This window comes from Polypterus senegalus, chromosome 16, assembly GCF_016835505.1.
Source record: "Polypterus senegalus isolate Bchr_013 chromosome 16, ASM1683550v1, whole genome shotgun sequence".
Classification (NCBI taxonomy): Eukaryota; Metazoa; Chordata; class Cladistia; order Polypteriformes; family Polypteridae; genus Polypterus; species Polypterus senegalus.
In genome coordinates this window covers 7173411-7192815 of record NC_053169.1, presented here as the reverse complement: position 1 = coordinate 7192815, position 19405 = coordinate 7173411, and the positions used below count along the sequence as shown (strand labels likewise).

Genomic DNA, 19405 nt, shown 5'->3' with positions numbered 1-19405 from the left:
TCAGACGAGAGACGCACCGTGTTAAGTATTAGACTGTCAGCACCAGTGATGACGAAATGTCAGCTGAGTAACTCCATAGAGGATCTCTCAAGATGCAGCTGTGTGACCATATCGTCATACAAAACAACCATCAAGCTGCAGGACTAAAGGACCTCACAACATCAGATACTGCATAGCGAACATAGAAACACAAACGCATATTCATACATTTCTCATTTTTACTCTGTGGCCACAACACTGAATCGTATGTGAGTCGTGATAATAATGATGACTACTCCAAAATGCACAAGTTGACACAGCCCTTAAAATGGTGTCACAAAAATCACCCAATGGGTCACTTAAAGAGCTCAACCTTCAACCCCCCAAGGTGGAATCTGTAAAGTTAAGGCTGCACCTGCACACACCTGAGCAGAGGTATGAAGAAACCACCGCAGCAACCGAGGGCCGCAAACAGACATAAAAGAAAGTTCACAAACTCCAAAAAAAGATGAGAGGCGCCGGCATTCTTACAGACGTTTGAAGTTGCTGTGAAGAAAAGTATCCGTGAAATAAATCTTTATAATGAGAAAGTCGGTATTGTCACGTGCAGGTTGCAATGAAGTTCTCATCTGCTTGTTGCCGATCAACATAATCACAACTTCGGAATATTTAGTGGATTCAGTTACCACATTTGTGTCCGAGTTTAGAGTCAGGTGGCGAGCTTATGTCTTCTGGACTCCAGCAATGAAAAAGCCACATAGATGAGGGGGAAGTAAAACAAGGAGAGCATTTGTTGTGTTGTGTTAGTGATTTTGTCCGAGTTTGGCGTGTGCAGAAAAGGCAGCGTGAAGTGTGGCTGGCAGGCCGGCTCTGCGCTCTCTTTTCACATTTTTGTATTTTCAAGTGTCGCTTTCATTTGAAGGACGCAGTTTCCACGTGCAGTAGTCAAGAGGGCCTCATATGTTGCAGAAGTAGCGCCAACAAACAAGTAAAAACAATTTAAAAACACAAAGTACAAACATATATGTGGAATCCTGAACGGTTAACCTGTGTTTGACTATAGTGGAATATGTGCTTATGTCTAATATGGACGATCTATCTAACCTTAACTTTTGGCTAATGTGACAGCCCAGAGCCACACAGTGTAGTGGCAGAGTGGCACACAAAAGCAGGACTTCCCAATCTTACAGCACCTTCAGTGAGATATGATAGGGGACACAGTTTAAACATTTTTATATCCATTAATGCACAAGTCTTGTTAGAAATTCAGTGAGGAAACATGCCCTATATTTGAATATCTCTCTTATTATAAAACAAAAATCTTGGAAGGAGGCGAGGCGTGGTTTTCTCAGAATGACACTTACACGTCCCGTGAGACGAGTCCACGCCCGGCGCCAGAAATAAAGGACAAAGAGTAGATGACAAAGTAGAACATCGTAAAGGATTCTAAAATGTTGGCGCGGTACACATGTAGAGCAGTTTAGAGATAATGGAAGTACGAAAATCTGAAAGTCTCAAAAAAAAGGATAGTAAAGATCGCATTAGCGCAAACAAACGGAAATTATTACTCTGTGAAATAGCGGAACAGCGAAAAGAGATCGAATATATTGTTTGGATTTAAACATTAAGTCGGAGACTTGTAGTTCGTCTAATTTGTGTTGCCAGCGAGAATGAAAAGATTCCAAAAACCGATGTTGCGGTATGAAGTCACATAAGACGGAGACGTTTAACATGAGATTCTTTGAAGTCTCGCCATACTTACAACTATTTTCAAACAAGACCACGGCCCTCTAACCTCAGTCGTGTGAATGCTTTTGTCAGACACACTTCCTGCGCTCTCAGCTCTTATAAATGTTACCAGGACAATACTTTTATACATTCTAGATGACATATCATTGACTAAGTGAAGAAGAAAGAGCGTGGACAAACATTCGAAAAAGTCGTTTTATTTATTAGAGAGAAGGAAACAATATTCACTCAGAGGCAGTTATACGTTGCGTTGTCATGATGTAAGTCCAAACACGGAATCAAAATTCAATGCGACCTTGAAGAAAAGTTCATTACAAATATTGTTTTTACTAAAGTTTTAAAGTAAAAGTGAAAATAATGCATATGTAACAATTTCCCATGAAAATAATAAATAAAATTGTATATCCAGTTAGCCAAACCCGGGGGTGGACGAGCGAAGCGGGCAGGGGGCGGAGCCCCCTAGTCAAAGAAAAAATTGCGCAGGAGAAGCAGATGCTTTGTACCACTGTATGTGTCACTCCTGTCAAGTTCCAGCCCCCTCTCAGTCCAAAACAAACCCTGCAGTGGGGCCCATGAGAAATGATTCAGATTACCCATAGGGCACAAGTCACTCATGTAGGAATGGATTGAGGTTTGGAATCGTCCAGCTTTGAACTCCTTCCTTCTGTAAATGTAAAGGTTATTGGTATCACCTGAAAATGAACAATCAAAATAAAAAATAGATTGATTTTTCCCTTAATAGTCACTTCTATAAATTTAGTTATTTATTTATTTTATTTATTTTCTATTATTCTTTCTTCCACTGGTATTATTATTATTCCTGTAATAAATACCGCACTGCTTTTAACTTTCTATGCTTTGTATTCATGTCTTCAGTGATTGAGGTAATAAGGTAGATTTCTTTGAGCACCTGGTGCAGCTGGAGGTTTGCCATACGCTTCGTGCTGCGAGGTTTATTATGGCGGAGGGTGAGAGCTCCACCCAATAGTAGGGAACAGGACATAAAGTAAGGCATTCTTGGCTGATAAATGGCCTCTAGTCAAGGATGCTGAGCCTTTGTATGTTTAAATGTATTCTTGTAGACCAAAAGTAATATTTAGGTCTGAGATATCTTTAAAACATTGTATGTTGTTCGTGCCGACAATAAGTAAGTCTTTTGAAGTGCAGAGAGAGTGACAGGCTGTGTTATTCCTAAGGCACTTGTGTGGTTTAAAGTACCAGTGATTAACCAGCTGCGTGTTTGTCATTCATGGGGCACTGTTGTGATTAGGGTCTGTGTGTCTACATATAGCTATGTATGCGTGTGGTAATCTTAAAAGTGCAACAGTAGACCAACCTGGTAACAAACCTGACGAATACACTTACCCTTGAAGAAAACAATCTGTCAGTCATTGTCCAACCTGCTATATCCTAACACAGGGTCACGGGGGTCTGCTGGAGGCAATCCAGGTCAGCATAGGGTGCAAGGCAGGAACAAACCCTGGGCAGGGCGCCAGCCCACTGCAGTCTTTGAATTTACATACATAAAAATGAGATAACATTTCATTTAAAATGCTAAATAGAATACAAGGACGGTGTAATTAAAAAAGTAACAAGCAACAAAAATATATCCTGAGTTAATCATAATTTCCATTAGAGTTGAAATCACTCTATGGTAGTACTTGAATGGGAAACCATCTAGGAAAAGCTTGTGTTGCTGCTGGACGAAGTGTTGATGAGGCTGTGCTCTGAATGTGTATCTCAATCCCACCAGTGCAGTGACGGGGACACTATGCTGTAAAAATGGAGCCATCCTTCTGATGAGATGGAAAACTGAGGTCCTGCCCCTCTGTGGTCATATAAGATCCCTGGGTATCCTTCGTAAAGAGCAGGGTGTGTCCCGATGTCCTGGCTAAATTGCCCACCATGGCCTGGTCATTCTGGCCCCCGAGTCATCTCCCCGTCTCCGACTTGCTGTCTCTATCTCTCTCTCTCTCTCTCTCTCTCTCTCTCTTTCTCTCTTTCTCTCTGACCCCGCCACCACTTAACAGCTTATGTGTGGTGAGCACACTGGCACAAAATGGCTGATGTAGCATCGTCGAGGGGGGCTGCTGCACATTAGTGGGGGTAGAAATGGCTCCCCACTCACTGGTTGAAGTGCTTTGAGTAGTGAGAGTAGTGCTCTTTAAATGTAGAGAATTATTATTAGTCTCAGGTGGGTGTGCTTTTGAATTCTAGTATCTCATGGCCACTGGGGGGCACTTGTTTCAACTGGGCTGTTTCTTCTTTTCAGGAAGGCGTTTTTGATGGTTTAATCAAAATCCTGAACAGCTACCTGGAAAACATGGAAGTGGATGTAGAAACAAGATGTACTATCTTAAAGTACCTTAAACTTATTAAAATGAGAGCTTCAGGTAAGTCTATTATTCTTTTTTTATGCTTCATAAAAACAAATCTGATATTCTCATACCCACTTAATCTGGCTCAGTGTCATAGAAGCATCATTGAGTGCAGGGAAGGAAGGCAACCCTGGACAGGCCTTCGGTTTATGGCAGGGCCCACTCGTGACCTCCTCACCCTCACCTTCACTTATAGCTTAGAGACCAGATTTAAAGACGCCGGTTATCGTAACATGCTGAGCCTCACAGACTGTGATCAACAAGGAAGTGTTAAGAGCGTCATCTTAATTCATAGAAACACAAATCAGCTTCAACCAATTTAAAATAAACACTAAGTACAAATAAAACGTACATCATTGGAGTGGAGCTCTGATGGATCAGCTGATTTATCACTTTAACTGGCTCTGTCGGTGATTGGTAAATGGGCTGGTGTCAAAAGAGGGCGGGGCTTCACTGCCCTCAATGGGTGGGGCTTCCTTGGCTTCACTCCCCCAAAGGGGTGGGGCTTCTTTGGTGTCACTCTCCCAAAGGGGTGGTGCTTCATTGCCTTCACTGCCTTCAAGGGGCGGAACTTCATTGCCTTCAAGGGGCGGGACTTCCTTGGCTTCACTGCCCTAAAGAGGTGTATTCTTGAGACTGTGAATGGGAAAAGGAGACCAGACTGTTAGCGACAATGCCCCCTCTTGTGCCAGGGTGGTACTACATACTGTAGATGAACCTGACAGGTGACCCTTTTGGAGCACATACATGACACCATGTAAAATGAAGTGTGCAGAAAGTGAATACTTTTGGAGTCCACCGTATTTTATGATTTATTTGCATTGTAAGATGAGCAGATTCCCTTTCTTAATTTGCTTTGAATGTTCTCTGGGTGGTCCCCCCCGGGGGTGTCCTATGTCCCTGAATTAGATTAAGCAGGTTTGAGAATTTTGATGTTTTGCTCATATTTGTTGAGACTGTCTGAGATGGGCTGATCCCCTGTTCAGGTTTTGTCCCGACTTTGCACCTGAAGCAGTCTGGGTAAGCCCTGGCATCCTGTGGCCCTGGACTGGATGAAGTGTGTTGAAGAATGTGAAGTTGCTTGAACTTGTTTAGTAAAGTCCTTTAAATCCCCCGTTTAGTCAGCAGATCCAAGTTTTAGCTATCGACGACGGCAGAATCCTCAAGAAGTGGAGTCCCGTAAACTGCTTTGCTAACAAACTCTCTTGCACTGTCGTTTCAGGGGAGCTGATGACGATGGCGCGTTGGATGCGCGAGTTTGTTGCCAAGCACCCAGAGTACAAGCAGGATAGCGTCGTGACGGACAGAATCAATTACGACTTCATCGTGACGTGTGATGAGATAGCCAAGGGAACACGCCGGTGTCCAGAGCTTATCGGGGAGCCCGTCAGTCGAGCCTAATCAGGTCGACGTTTGCACTGTGTTTGACCGATGCAATGTGTTTTTTGAGTTGCGTAACTACTAAAGTAGGAATGTCTCTTAGTTACTGTGACGTGTGCCCCCCCCCCCTTTTTTGCATGGTGTCAAGACCAAATACATTTTGTTGCACAAGGAAAAGGAGCTGCTGTGGTGGAGTCACTGTGCCCCCTTGAAATGACTGAAGACAAGTACTTGACTGAGATTTCTTATCGAATTTGTATATAATATCAGATTTTTATGAGTGACAAATTATTTTAATAGCAAAGTTCCTATTGCCTAATATCTTTGTATATATTTTTTGTATTCATCTGGATAATGAAGCCCTTTCTGTTTGTTCGTGACGTTATAAAGCAGGACTGAGCGTGTAAATGCAGTGTTAACCCTGTGCACTTGTCGATTTGTCGAATCTACAGCTGTTGGTAGCTTTGGTGAGATAGGAATCCTTCAGAAGAAGCAAATGCTATTTATTTTATGGTGAAAAAGTTTCAAAAGACGTATGAAGGGATGTGTCAAACCCCACAAAAAATGAGGATCGCCAAACACGTTTAGCGCATTGGAGGCGCATGTTGTGCGAGGTGTTAGCGTTCTTGGTTGATTGCACTCGTTCCGGTTAAGTTGCCTAAATCTGCGCAGTTAGTTTTATGATCGGAGCTGCTTGCCCCCCACTGGTGGGATCTCATCTAAGCTGACTCACCATTTCTCCCTGGGATAGCGAAGTCCTCCGAAGGCAAAAAGCTCGGTTGGCGTCAATGTGATTTTTTTTTTTTATTTTTAATATAGTTTAGCGGTGTAGAAATTGGAAGTTTCACCAAACTCTGCCTCTTCCTTACGTTGTACCCTGAACGTCATCCGTCTCCTTCTGTTGAGGCTTCAAGATTCCGGAATTGTAACTCGGGCTGCTGTCGTGCCAGTCGGAAATGAACACGGAAGGAAGTGCAGGTAGACGGGCACATCTCACATAATGGATAAGTGATATGGAAGGAAAAAAAAAACGCCAGGGAGGCTGTAATTGGCGAGAGGCTGCCGTGTCTCGATGGTGGCGGCGACGAACCCACCATCTGAAGGTGCTCGCCAGGCCAGACACGTGTAATAAGAACTGAGGAGAGGTGCAGGCGGGTTAAGTGGGCCAGTCCTTCCAGAGTTTTCCTGTTTCTGAGCCAAAGTGGACTTTTATAAGTGAGGGGGGTCCGTAAGTGGGGTGGGCAGTCAGTTTTTATGAGACGTGCTTTACCTGTGATATCTGGAAGGGTTTTTGGAGCTGTTTCTGTTTTTGCCTTTTTAATCGTTTTGTTTCTTTTTACAGCTCTAATCCTGTTACATGATTACATGTTGATGTGTTTGTTTAGAAGTTTTGATCGAAAAATGTCGACAGTCTGCTCAATTTTTTTTATCTTTTCATTGTTGAGATTGCATCAAAATTCCACCTTTTTTTGTTTCCATTTCTTCTTTCTGTTTTCCTGTTTGTTAGCTGTGGTGTTTATGAAGAACGAGAAATTCGGCAGAGCAGCTTTTTTTGTTTTTTAATTTTTTTTTTAAAGTTTTGATTTCTTGTGCAGGCCGGTTATGGACTTGAACTAATCATTGTTAAATGATTTACAGTTGGTGTTGAAATAAACGGAGGTCTTCTGTGTCACTTCAGTTTCCTGCTTTATTATCCGTCACCGCGTTAACTGACATCTCAGTGGGATCGACGCGACCCCGGGACTAGCAGCTAAAATGAAGGTGTAGCTATGCAGAGTGAAGGACATCATGTGACTCCTGCCTGGCCAGGATGCCAGAAGGAGGGAGCGTATCCTGAGCATTACCTTCCCTCGGAGCGCTAGCTGGCAGATCCCCCAAATACCCCCCACCCCATCCGTTCCCCTGGTTGCAGCGGTGCCTTGGACTCCATGGGAGTTGGAGATGGTGTGCTTACAGCCCTGTGGGGTTCTGTGGGCGCCACCAGGGGGTGCTGTAGTAGCTGCTGAGCCACACCTGGAAGTGGAATAACGAGCACCTGGAGCACTTCTCGGAGCCATATAAAAGGGGCCAGCAGAGTCTGGAGGTGGGATGGGAGACGAAGCTTGACCAGGAGGAGTGGAGGAGAAGAGAGAAGGATGAAGGAGAGAAATTTGGATTGTGTTTGTGCTTGTGACACTCTGCTGGGCTTGTGGGAAACGGGGAAGGTGTTTCCCATGAGAAAAAGAAGAAGAAAAATCAAATACGTGTGCCTTGAACTTGTGTCCCACGCCGGTCTGTGTCAGGTTGGGGTGGCGGTGCCCGCCTTGGTGGTCCACACATGGTAAGTAGTCATCATCATAATAATAATAGTTTACATTTATGTAGCATTTTTCCCACTAATCAAAGTGTTTTAAGTGAGTGGCAAGACCAATTCAATAGATAAGAGATGATTAGGGGGCCAGAATGACTCGGCCATGGTGGGCAGTTTAACCAGGATATCAGGATACACCCAACTAGAAGGATGCCAAGGGATCTTTAATGACCACAGAAAGTCAGGACTTGGGGGTTTACGTCTCATCCGAAGGAGGACTTGGAGGCATTCAGACCACGGGGTAAGCACCCTGCTGGCATCCAGCATCACACCAAGCTTTCTGTAGATGGTCTCCCATCCAAGTACTGGCCGGGCCTGAAGAGGCTGAGCTTCAGGTGGGTGAACTCTTCTGAAGTGCGGGTCGGGTGGCCGCTTCCATAGCGAGGGCAAGTCATTCAGTCCAACAAGCTCGTCTATCCTGCTCAGCGAGATTGTCCATGTTATCGGATCACCTAACATGAAACAACTAAAGCCGATGCCGCGTTACGTGACTTCTAGCTGAAGGGTATGTCAGAACTGCGGACTAAAGTTGATGCCCTTGAGACTGTGCTGGGAGACACAGCAAACCTTCTAGCAATGCCACGTATTGATGTGCCTGCCATCCTGGAGAAGTTGGATTACCTGTGCCAGCTCTGTAGGGTCCAGGTATGACCTCATGCTACCAGCAGTGACTCTGACCGCAGCCAAATGAGAAACGAACAGATGAGGAGGGGAAAATGTCAGTGGCCTCCCTCCAGCTGTTAACCCGTTCATTCCTGTTTTGGGGGTCGCCTCATTGTTGCCCCTCTAGAGCACCAAAGCAGCTGAAACTCATTAACAAGCCCCTCTGTTACTTCACTTACCAGATCAACAGCCCACAAGTGTCATTGGCTTGATGCTATAATCTCATTACCGTGTGGTTTTTCGCTTCAGGAAACCCTTTAAAATCAGGAACCCGCTGGTGTTTGACAAATCGGTCTACTCCAGGCCATCTGTGGGGCCCGTTAGGGATTTAACTGAAAGGTTCTTACCATCCTTATCTATAACAGCGCAGTCGTGGGGTTGGTGACAGGAAGGACGCACGACGGACGCGCTTCTTGTGACCGTGAAGCAAAATCGTCACTCGGCATAAACTGCTCAGCGCGCTGCCGAGTGTTCGAAACTGAGGCTGTGCTGCCATCTGCTGGTTGTCCATTTAAAGTGCGGCAGAGCGCAGGGTGGCTTCGACACCTCAAAACTTAACGAACGTAGCATTCTCGGATCGGCTCGATTCACTTCAGAGTCACAGTACAACAACAACAGCAACATTTAATTCTATAGCACATTTTCATACAAATAATGGAGCTCAAAGTGCTTTACATGGTGAAGAAAAGAGAAATAAGACAACACTACTTAACAAAGAATAAGAGTAAGGTCCGATGGCCAGGGAGGTCAGAGAGAAAAAAAAAAAACTCCAGACGGCTGGAGAGAAAAAATAAAATCTGGAGGGGTTCCAGACCATGAGACCACTCAGCTCCCTCTGGGCATAATGACAAAGTGGAGTGCAGGGCATGAAAGCGACCTAGGAAGGGTGCCAGTCCGTTGTAGTGCCACTGGGACACTTCATGTGGCATACAAGTCTTTGGGATGCTCGCTTTGGATGGCTGGGACCGCCAGACAGACAGTGCTAAACACTGCGTCACCCTACTAAGCTAAATGTACATTATCGGTAAAGTTCAGAAAAGGTTTTCTTATAAAAGGCTACCCATGAATCTGAGGGCGTCTGATTTGCATTTGATCCACGATTGGCTCTGCATTTGATCAGATGCTTAGATTAGTCTGTTAAGCCCGCGACTCCACTGTCACATAAGAAAGAACTTTGTTTCTACTCTGCTCGTAGTGTCCTTCATATATTTGTATTTACCACTTTTATTGTCTTTCCTATCTAGTACTTATATGATGTTTTTCATATCTATAATATAGTGACTTTCATATCTTTCTCTATTATATAGTGCCTTTCCTACCTCTCTATCCATCTAACCGAGATGATGACCAACAGGGAGACATGGGGTCTGTAATGTCAAAGCTTCCAGTAGCAGTGCGACCCCTCATCTGCTGGTGTCGATCTTTCGGCTGCCTACTCTGAGAGGGAGCAACACACACACACACACACACACACATACAATGTAACGTTCCGGACCTCGGAGGCGGACACGCGCACCTTAGGTGGCCAAGGACTGTCACAAGGGGCGGGGCTACCTGGATAAGCCGGCGATAAAAGCGGCCCCTTGAAAGGAGGTGGGGGTCTCCTATTGCTAAACTCCATCAGCATGTCTGCTGGCGAGTCTTTAGTTTGGACCCTGGCTTTGGGTCGGCTGACCGAGCAGGGGGATCACATCTGACCACGGGTGACCACAGTGAGGTGAGAAGGCGTCAGAAATGAAGCCGCTGGGAGTGATGAAGGAAACAGTGGGTCCTGCCGCAGAAGAAAGCACCTGCCTTACTAGGGGTCACCTCGCCCCAGCTTTACACACAGCGAGGTGAGGTGGGGTGAATTTGCTACGGTAGTTTAATTTTTGTAGATCAGCGCCATCTGCTGTCGGACTGGCAGCCTTTCTCAAAGGTGCATCCATTTGCAGACCGCAGCGGCTGACGTCACCTCAGCTGGTACTGTAGGGCAGCGGTTTCTGGATGGTCGTTTACAGGTGGGCACAGGTCAAGTTCACGTAATTTTCAAACTTTAGCGTTCAGTAGAACTTTTATGTTTTGGGGAATGATCAAATTAAAAAATATAAAAAGAAGAGATTAAAAGTAAGGCGCATAATGCAACCCACCAAGACGCAAGGTGGCACACAGCTGTCGAAAACCTGCAAACGTCTGTCCAGAAAGTGTGGAGACGCCTGGTGCTGCAGCTGTGCTGTGCCGTGACGGAGACGGCGATGTCAATTGGTCATCAGATGGTGACGCGGACACTGAAACTGACACCTGATTGGTAGATTCTGACCTGTCCAGTTTCGGCGATGTTCGTGTTTGGTGTCGGCCTCATATTAGTCCTGACAATCCTGCACCTCTTTGGTGCCCACTTACCGGTAATCTAAAGATGTGAGTTGATCATCTGAACGATCTGCGATTTGTTGATGAAAGGCTGGTGGAGAAAACAGTCGTTGAAACAAACCGCTGCACTGCGCAGTGTTGGAAAAGTCACAGGAGCATCGCTGCAGACGACATGGGGGTCTTTTTATCAGCCTACGGATAGTGCAGGGCATGGTGGGTAAACCAGTCTAGAGATGGTACTACTGGTCTACTGTACATTTTCTGACTGCACTTTTCGGTTGTCTTTCTCTTATTTTAAACCTGCATTGACCATTAATGCAAATAAGCACGTGATTAGGGCATGGGAGTGGGGTGGGGGTGTTCGAGGGGCACCACAGAAAGTCTCCATTGCTGGATTTACCTTTGACCATTTGGTGCAAAAAAAACATTATTTTTCATCCTACTGTAAGTTTTGTTTAATTTCGAAAGTTTATTTTATGGGGTTCATATTTGGAATTACATATATATTTGGGCACCAAAATGTTTTTAGTGCTTAGGGACTCTGAAGGTTTTAATCCGGCCATGTGCTACACTAATATCGATGACTATGATGACGGCGGGACGCGAATCAGTCGATCGTCACAGACATGCAGAATGTGTTAAGGTCCCTATCGTGACATAAATATTGACTGAAGTCTCATGGGGTACAAGGGAAGGCTGTCACCATAACCGAGTGGGCACAATTTGGTATCAAGTTGTAGCAATCGCCCGATACGGGAACGCGATTCCTACACTTCACCACCCGAGAGGGAAGTGGACGATATTTGAAGGATAAAATAGCATTCCCATGTTCGCTCCTCGGCCCCTCTTGTCCCCTATGCACGCCCCTAAATACCTGGCAAAAAAAGTCAAAATCAGAAAAAAAGTGGGACTGATAAATATATTGAAAACTGCCGATTACATTTCCTTGCCCGGTGCCTGAGTGCACATTTGTGATCCCACTTCCCCAGACGCCCTCCCCTGCGGCCAAATCCTATTCCCCGGTTTGACACAGACAATAAAGAAAAATAAAAAACTGTTCTCGGAGAGAGCAGAAGGAAAGTTTTCACGTAGTCCATATATACTGAGACGAAAACCTGCACTTCAGTTCCTACCGTAAGGCATGAGGGAAACACAACAGTCCGCTGGCTATCACGAAGAAACGCACTCACCAAACGGGAGCCCCGGCCTCTTCTCGGGGATTCGTCACACCGATTACTTCGTCAGGGTGGCCACCCACAAATAGCACACGTCCCTGGGTGACGTCAGATCCTGATGTTTCTTAAAGCGTATATTGTCGCCTCCTTGCCGTCGGCCTTTTCCATCCTTTTGTTCCTCTCTCTTCCTTGATCCGCCATTCCCCTTAAAAAGAAAAAGTCTCCCGCCGAAACATCTTTCTCCCCTCTCGGTTGTTATGGAAACATGACGCTGGCAACAGGCAGCTAGAATATTTACCTGGCGGGATCCTCCCAGCACTGGGACGTCCTTAAAAGTGCCAGAAGGGTTCTTTATAGACACCCGCCCAGTCACATCATAAAGTGACAGACAGTCCAGAAAGCCATCCCGACTGGCAGGTTATGTAGCCTTGCTACAAAGTTCTACATGCCATGTGAAGTGAGTTCTGAGTACATTAGGAGCTCGACACTTTACTTTGGCAGAGGAACCGAATGGGGGGTAAGTGCAGGCAAGTATGGCGTCGCTACATCACTGGCGGACCCCGTGCTTGGCCAAGGTTACTGCGTACTGTGGGACCCTTTCTGTACCACACCTGAACGGCTTGAGATTGCACTGTACTTCAAAGGAAAACTGGCGCAGGTGGCACAGTGTGCCCAAACTGCCATGACATGCCAGGTGACTCCAGTAGTTTGAATGCGTCAAACTACGGCGTGTGTGACAAAAGGGCAAAATGATCAAGTGGAGGACAAGATCGCCATCAGCCCCCTCATCAGTCTTCACATAAGTTTCCATCCAGTTTTTTGCGACGTTTTGTTATCGACAAGCAGAAGAAATAATTTGCTGTCTCCAGCCTGTTTCCATCCAACTGGCTTTTTGTCGATAAAATGGTGTGTGTGATGACGTCATCCCCTCCAAAACGAACTGTCGCATAAGTTTTGTTGTATGCCCTTGAGCCGTTTCCATACATTTTGTGTATGTCGCAAATTATCTACCTTTTGTTCTCCACGTTACACCCCCTCCACTAAACAAAGAAACAAACAAATGGAGAGATTAGTCTGGTTTTTTTTTATTTGCCAGCTTACTGTTATTTCAGTTTCACAAATAATTGGAATTGTACATAATATCCGAAGACGACAGCAGAATGAAGCAGTTGCTTGTCTGATAGCCCTTGAGCTCGAAGAAAGTACCCCAGTGCGGGTCTGGGAGAGACGACGGAATAAGACCTTCTGGGCGGAGGTGGTGAGGAGACACTTGACAGAAAGTCTCTGGCTGCAGCATTTTAGGATGACACGGCCGACGTTTGAGATGTTGTGTGGATTCATCAGTCCTGATGTTGCGCCCATCACAGGTTGTCACCGACCACCGGTTCCAACCCCAAAGCGGATTGCCATCGCCCTTTACAAGCTGGCAACCTGCGCCGAGTATAGAGTAGTTGGAGAAACTTTCGGGGTTAGTAAAACTACCGTCCATCGATGTGTATATGCTGTGTGCACCGCAATTAAAGAAAAATGAATGCGCCGTTATATCAGACTTCCGACTGTAGCGGAGGCCAATGAAATTACATACCGCAATTCCTTGGTGCATCTTGTGCCACAGATTTACGGTCCGCTGGATCGCACACATGTGCCTCTTCTTCCCCCGACGGAAGGCTACCGCGATTACATTAATCGCAAAGGGTGGCCATCTATTGTTCTCCAGGCCCTTGTTGATGACAGGTGCGTGAAACGAGACATTTGCGTTGGCACTCCTGGAAGTGCCCATGATGCAGCTGTGTTTGCAGCATCAGATCTGTACAGGTGAGCCTACCTTTCAACATCCCTTCTCAGTGCGATGACAACTGAATTAGTACTGTAACCTGCTTCCCTTAAGGTTTTAATTAAAACTGAAATTTGAATTAATACAAAATAACGACGTTTAATAAAAAAAATACTAAAGTTAATATTAATGAGAGAATTTCTCATATATGCTAAAACATCTGCCATTTAATAATAAAAAAAATGTTTAGATAATGAAACACACGGTTTATTAAATATTTTGACTGGCACAGTAAATTACCTTTGCGGTTTTTGTATTATTTAGACATCCTGAGAGACCCCCAGGCTACAGTTGATGTGGGGAGTTCAGGTGACCCCTTTTAGTAGCAGGAGACCCAGCCTATCCGCTACTGCATTGGCTCATCACGAGTAATAACGAGGCTCTTCATCAGACCATGCGATCCGCTCCGCTATTCTCGTTTTGATTGCACGGGATGAAAGTGGATCATGTGACACATGTATTTGCGTTAAAGCCCTTTTTTTTCCGACAAAAAGTGTTTCCAATGTAGTTTTTGCGACATCTGAAGTATCGATATGGAATTTATGCGCTAAAGTTAAACGGAAAAATATTATGTCGACATGTACAACATTTTATCGATAATTAGCATTTCCATCAGCTAAAATTTGAAGCGCTAAATATTTTTTCGCAAAAACTCCTTGGATGGAAACCCATTTTGTAGCAACTGTCAACGTTCGTGTCAGCAGAAGTGTGGAAGTAACGCCTTGTGCTGTGGTGGGCAATGTCGACCATGCGGGTTGGGCACTGACATTCTACCCTCTTTATGCCCTGCCAACGTGCTTTGGTGGCTGTTTCTAAACATGTCACGAGGAGGACATGGCGCGAAGTCTGCATCAGCATGGCTGCAGACAGTCGACAGACCCTTCCTACTGTCATTATGTCGCGCTTTACTGCACGGGTTTCTGTCATGTGATAACTGCTCCCCCTTTTGACACCTCTGTAATGGAAGGAGTGGGGGGAGATGGCTTATGAAGGGCCCTCTCTCCCCTGAACTAATGCTTGGCAGCCTCCCCTTGGGTTGCAACGGTGCCTCTGATTCCCACAGGGCTGTAAGGGACTTGCTATGATTTGTTGGCTCAGCCCTGTTGCGTTCCATGGATGCCACCAGGGGGAGCTGCAGAGCCCTACTTTGGCCAAGTTAACCTCCAACGAGCCACGTGGAATACTCCAGGGTGCGGTTAAAAGAGGAGCCAGCTGCCTCACAGAGAGGAGGAGGAGGAAGAGGAGGAAGGTGGAGGAGGAGGAGGAAGAAGAAGAACAGGACGGAGGAAGAAGAAGAGGAAGAAGTAGAAACAGGAGGAGGAAAGTGGAGGAAGAAGAAGAGGAAGAAGTAGAAAGAGGAGGAAAAAGAGGAAGGTGGAGGAAGAAGAAGAGGAGGAAGAAGAAGGAGTAGAAAGAAGAGGAGGAGGAAGAAGAAGAGGAAGAAGGAGGAGGAAGAAGAAGAAGATCAGGAAGGAGGAGGAAAAAGGAGGTGGAGGAGGAAGAAGTGGAAGGTGGAGGAAGAAGTAGAAAGAGGAGGAGGAAGAAGAAGAAGAGGAAGAAGTAGAAAGAGGATGAGGAAGAAGAAGAAGACGATGAAAGGCGGCACAGACACTGTTGCATGTCTTGTTCTGTGCTGCTGTGGCGAGGGAGGGCAAAGCGCCTCCCAACTTAATAAACGTGTGTTGTGTGCCAAACCCGTGCCTGGCGTCTGTCTGTCAGGACTGAGTGGCCAGTGCGCCCCCTCTAGGCCACACCATAAACGACAGGCAGACTCCTGTGGAATTCAAGCGCTTCCATAACTGGTCCTTAACGCCTCTCTTCTTGTGTCAACTGCGTGGACTTTGCTGGACGTGAAACCCCCCCAATTTGTTTCACAAACTTTTGTGCAAAGCTAAACGCTTCAGTTTTGGTCATTGTCACTACTCAGAAGGTCGGGTCACTAAATGAAAAGCGCTATTCAAGCCTAGCGCTGGGGATTTGACAAATATCATGTCAAGCCCTCCCACCCCTCCATACCGCTGCAGCCCACCCTCACTGGTATTTCAGATGCCCGTCTGGGGCTGACGCTATAAGAACATCAAGTGTGTTTGGGCTTGCAGTGTGGGTCTGTTCTATCATTTAACTTGTGTCTCTGATGAGGGTCCCCACACTTTCTAAACCCCCCATGTCAGTACAGTATGCTGAACTCACTTCTTGACTCAGTTTACATTCCCAGCAGGTCCCTTCACTCTGACTTGCAATGTCTTTGTTAGGCTGATCTTCATCTAGTAGTAAACCTGCTAATTCTGATCAAAGTCCTAGCAGCATGAGGGGTGAGGCAGCAGCCCACCCTGGATGGGATGCCATTTCATGAGCACACTCATTGTGCCAGCTGAGAATTGCCAATCAACCAAAATCTGCCATCTTTACAGTAGGATTTGGGGTGCAAATCAGGATAGCCAAAGGAAAACCCAGACGGACACAAAGAGAACATTGACCCGGGCACACCAGATGGGCAGGGCACACCAGGGTGATCTTCTGTGTTAGAATCTGACGCTCATGTTTAAAAGGTTTGGCCTGCTGATTACACAAACTGAAATGGCATCTCCTCAGTGCCGTGTGTCATCTGAACCTGTTGTTCAATGAGCTCATTGTTTAATTCATTGTTCGTTTGTAGCTCTCTTTGTGTGCTAAGGAGACGCCACAGCGTGCGGTTTGCATATCTTCATGTGCATTTTAATCTCAGGGTCATGCATAGCCTCCTGCTTCCTTAACTCCATTCAAATCTCAACACCAAAGAGCTCTGTCAGTGCCAGTGCTAATGTCTCTCTAAAGACGACCCACGACTTCTGGGGAGGGTCTCCTGCTCGAGGAGCAATGCCTTAAGTAGCCATGGCGAGAAGAATCCCACAGCTATTATGGTCTCTGGGCACACCCGGGCCCAAATCCTGGCACAGCCCCTGCCTTGAGTAGCCCAGTCGTTTTCTCACATCCCAAACACAAATGTGATGAGTACCCTGTTGGATCTAAGCGAGCCCACCAGAGTGACAGTGCAGACTGGGGAACTCGATGCCCACGCCATTCTTGACGTGGGGTGGGCCATCGCTTCCTAGTAAGCTGGACAGGTGGCTTCAACTGCAGGGGCTCACGTTCTGTTATGCTGCACTAATAGAATAAATTCAACAACGCTTGAACATCCCAGCAAGGCATGGCACTGAGAATAAGGGGATCACCTCGGAGCGGTAGGTGGTGAGCTCTAAGCGCCGAAGCCTGGAGACGACTGGATGTGTAGAAGAAGAAGAAGAAGCAGCAGCAGCTCCTGCTGGACACAGGCATCCACAGTTTGGGCCTTCATCACACTCATCGCTGTCAGGACAGGCTCCACGCTGTCACATCAGTCTGACGGGCTCTTTTGTTTAGAAAATATACTGAGACAATTGAATGGCTATCTACCTGGCTATTATATAGTGCCTTTCATCTGTATTCATCTGTCTTATGTAGCATTTTTCCCATCTATCTTGCATATGGTGCCTTTCCCATCTATCTTATCTACCCATCTAATATGGCATCTTTCATACCCATCTATTTTATAAAGTGCCTGCCTAGCAAGCTATTATTTAGTACATTTCCTATCTACCTTGTACAGGATCTTTTGTTTCAGTCTAGTATATACAGCGCCTTTCCCATCCATCTGTCCTACATAGCATCTTTCACATCGGTTGTATAAAGTGCCTTTCCTAACCATCTATTTATTTGTCTACATATTTATTTTAAATATAATCCCTTACATATCTATTTCTTATATACAGAGCTATCTGTCTGTCTGTCTACCTACCTACCTTTCTGTCTCTTATATAGGAATATCTATTATATAGTGTCTTTCCAATCTAAATAGTAATATAATCTGATTACCTTTCCATATCTGTATATCTGTCTGTCTGTCTAATAGTGCCTCTCATATCTATCTTTCTATGTTAGATATTTGGACAATTAAATGCTACCTAGCTGTCTATTATACAGTGCCTTTTCTATCTATTTATTTATATTATATAGCATCTTTCTTATCTATTGTATATAGTGCCATTCCTATCTATTCCTGCCTATTATATAGTACCTTTCATATCTATTTATTATATAGTGCCCTTCCCATCTATCTGTATTATATTGTGTATTTGATGCCTATCTGTCTTACATTATCTATTTTAAATATAGTGCCTTACAATATCTGTTTCTTATGTAGTCCCCCATCTATTTGTCTGTCATGTCTGTCTATTGTATATTGTGCCATTCCATGTTATATACAGTAGCTGTTTTCATATCTATTACACATAATGCCTGTTCTGTTCATCTGTTTGTTACATTCTGCCTTTCCTATCTTTGCAGCCATATATTGCATGGTGTGTCTGATATCTGTATATCTGTCGAACATATCTAATTTAAATATCTGTCTCCTTATATAAAGCCCTATCCCTCTATCTGTTTATGATATTGTGCCTCTCATAATTATGTATTATACAGAGTATTTGATGACAGTCTTTTTATATGTCCATGTTAAATATAGCGCCTTACATATCTATTTATATACATATCTATATCTATATATCTCTATATACAAAGTATATGGTCCTCCAACTTGTAGGGAAAACTTGGGGGTTGGTGGCAGAACTGGCACTTCAGCCCCTGTAAAAAACCACGCACTCTTCAGTGTGGCGCTAAGTTGTCACCCGTTGCAATCCGGGTGGTTTGCCATGTGGTGGCTGCGCCAACGTGCTGTAATAAGTGCATGCTGCCAAACTCCTCTCTCTCTCTCTTTCTATATATAAATATATATGATTGTATGAGTGGTTACCTACCAGGTAACGCATTTGGTTCATTTATATATCCATCCATTATCCAACCCGCTATATCCTAACTTCAGGGTCACGGGGTCTGCTGGAGCCAATCCCAGCCAACAAGGCAGGAAACAAACCCCGGGCAGGGCGCACACACACCCACACACTGGGGACGATTTAGAATCACCAATGCACCTAACCCGCATGTCTTTGGACTAAACCCACGCAGACACGGGGAGAACATGCAAACTCCACGCACCCGGGTCTCCTAACTGCGAGGCAGCAGCGCTACTAACTGCGCCACATTATATATGTATGTATTATATATATATATATATATATTCGGTTATCTTCTTCTGTTTTTGGGGCTGTCAAAGTTCATTTTACTTCGTGCAGTAGCTGGTGCCCTGGTGCAGCTCAGGGTTATTTCCTGCCTTGTGTCCAGCGCTGTCCGGTCAGGCTCCAGCCTCCTGTGCCAACTGGGTTAAGTATCTCCAATAACAGAGCTACCTCTTTGCCAAATAATTCAGTTTCCTCAAACTCTTCGTCGTAAACCGATCTCATCTGGAACTTACGGTACATGAAGCCGGTCACGTGCGCGCAGCTAAAGCCATGCAGGGTTCGGGACATTTGTGTGATAATTCGGCTTTAGTTTACGCTCGTTAAAAATGGCCAGTCAGTCGTAACCGACATCAGTGTGTTTTACAAAATTGACCATCGTCGAATAATCATCACAT

At 45.3% G+C, this 19405-nt stretch overlaps 1 protein-coding gene across 1 annotated transcript in view; it reads left to right on the top strand.

The window, feature by feature from the left end:
* The window catches only part of gclc (glutamate-cysteine ligase, catalytic subunit), an 80499-nt gene extending 73341 nt beyond the window's left edge, over positions 1-7158 (top strand). Inside the window, exons 15-16 of the mRNA XM_039737813.1 lie at positions 4001-4121; positions 5329-7158. Of these exons, the coding sequence (XP_039593747.1) occupies positions 4001-4121; positions 5329-5507 (300 nt within the window). The 3' untranslated portion in view covers positions 5508-7158. The remainder of the gene's footprint in view (positions 1-4000; positions 4122-5328) is intronic.
* The last annotated feature ends 12247 nt before the right edge of the window (positions 7159-19405 follow it).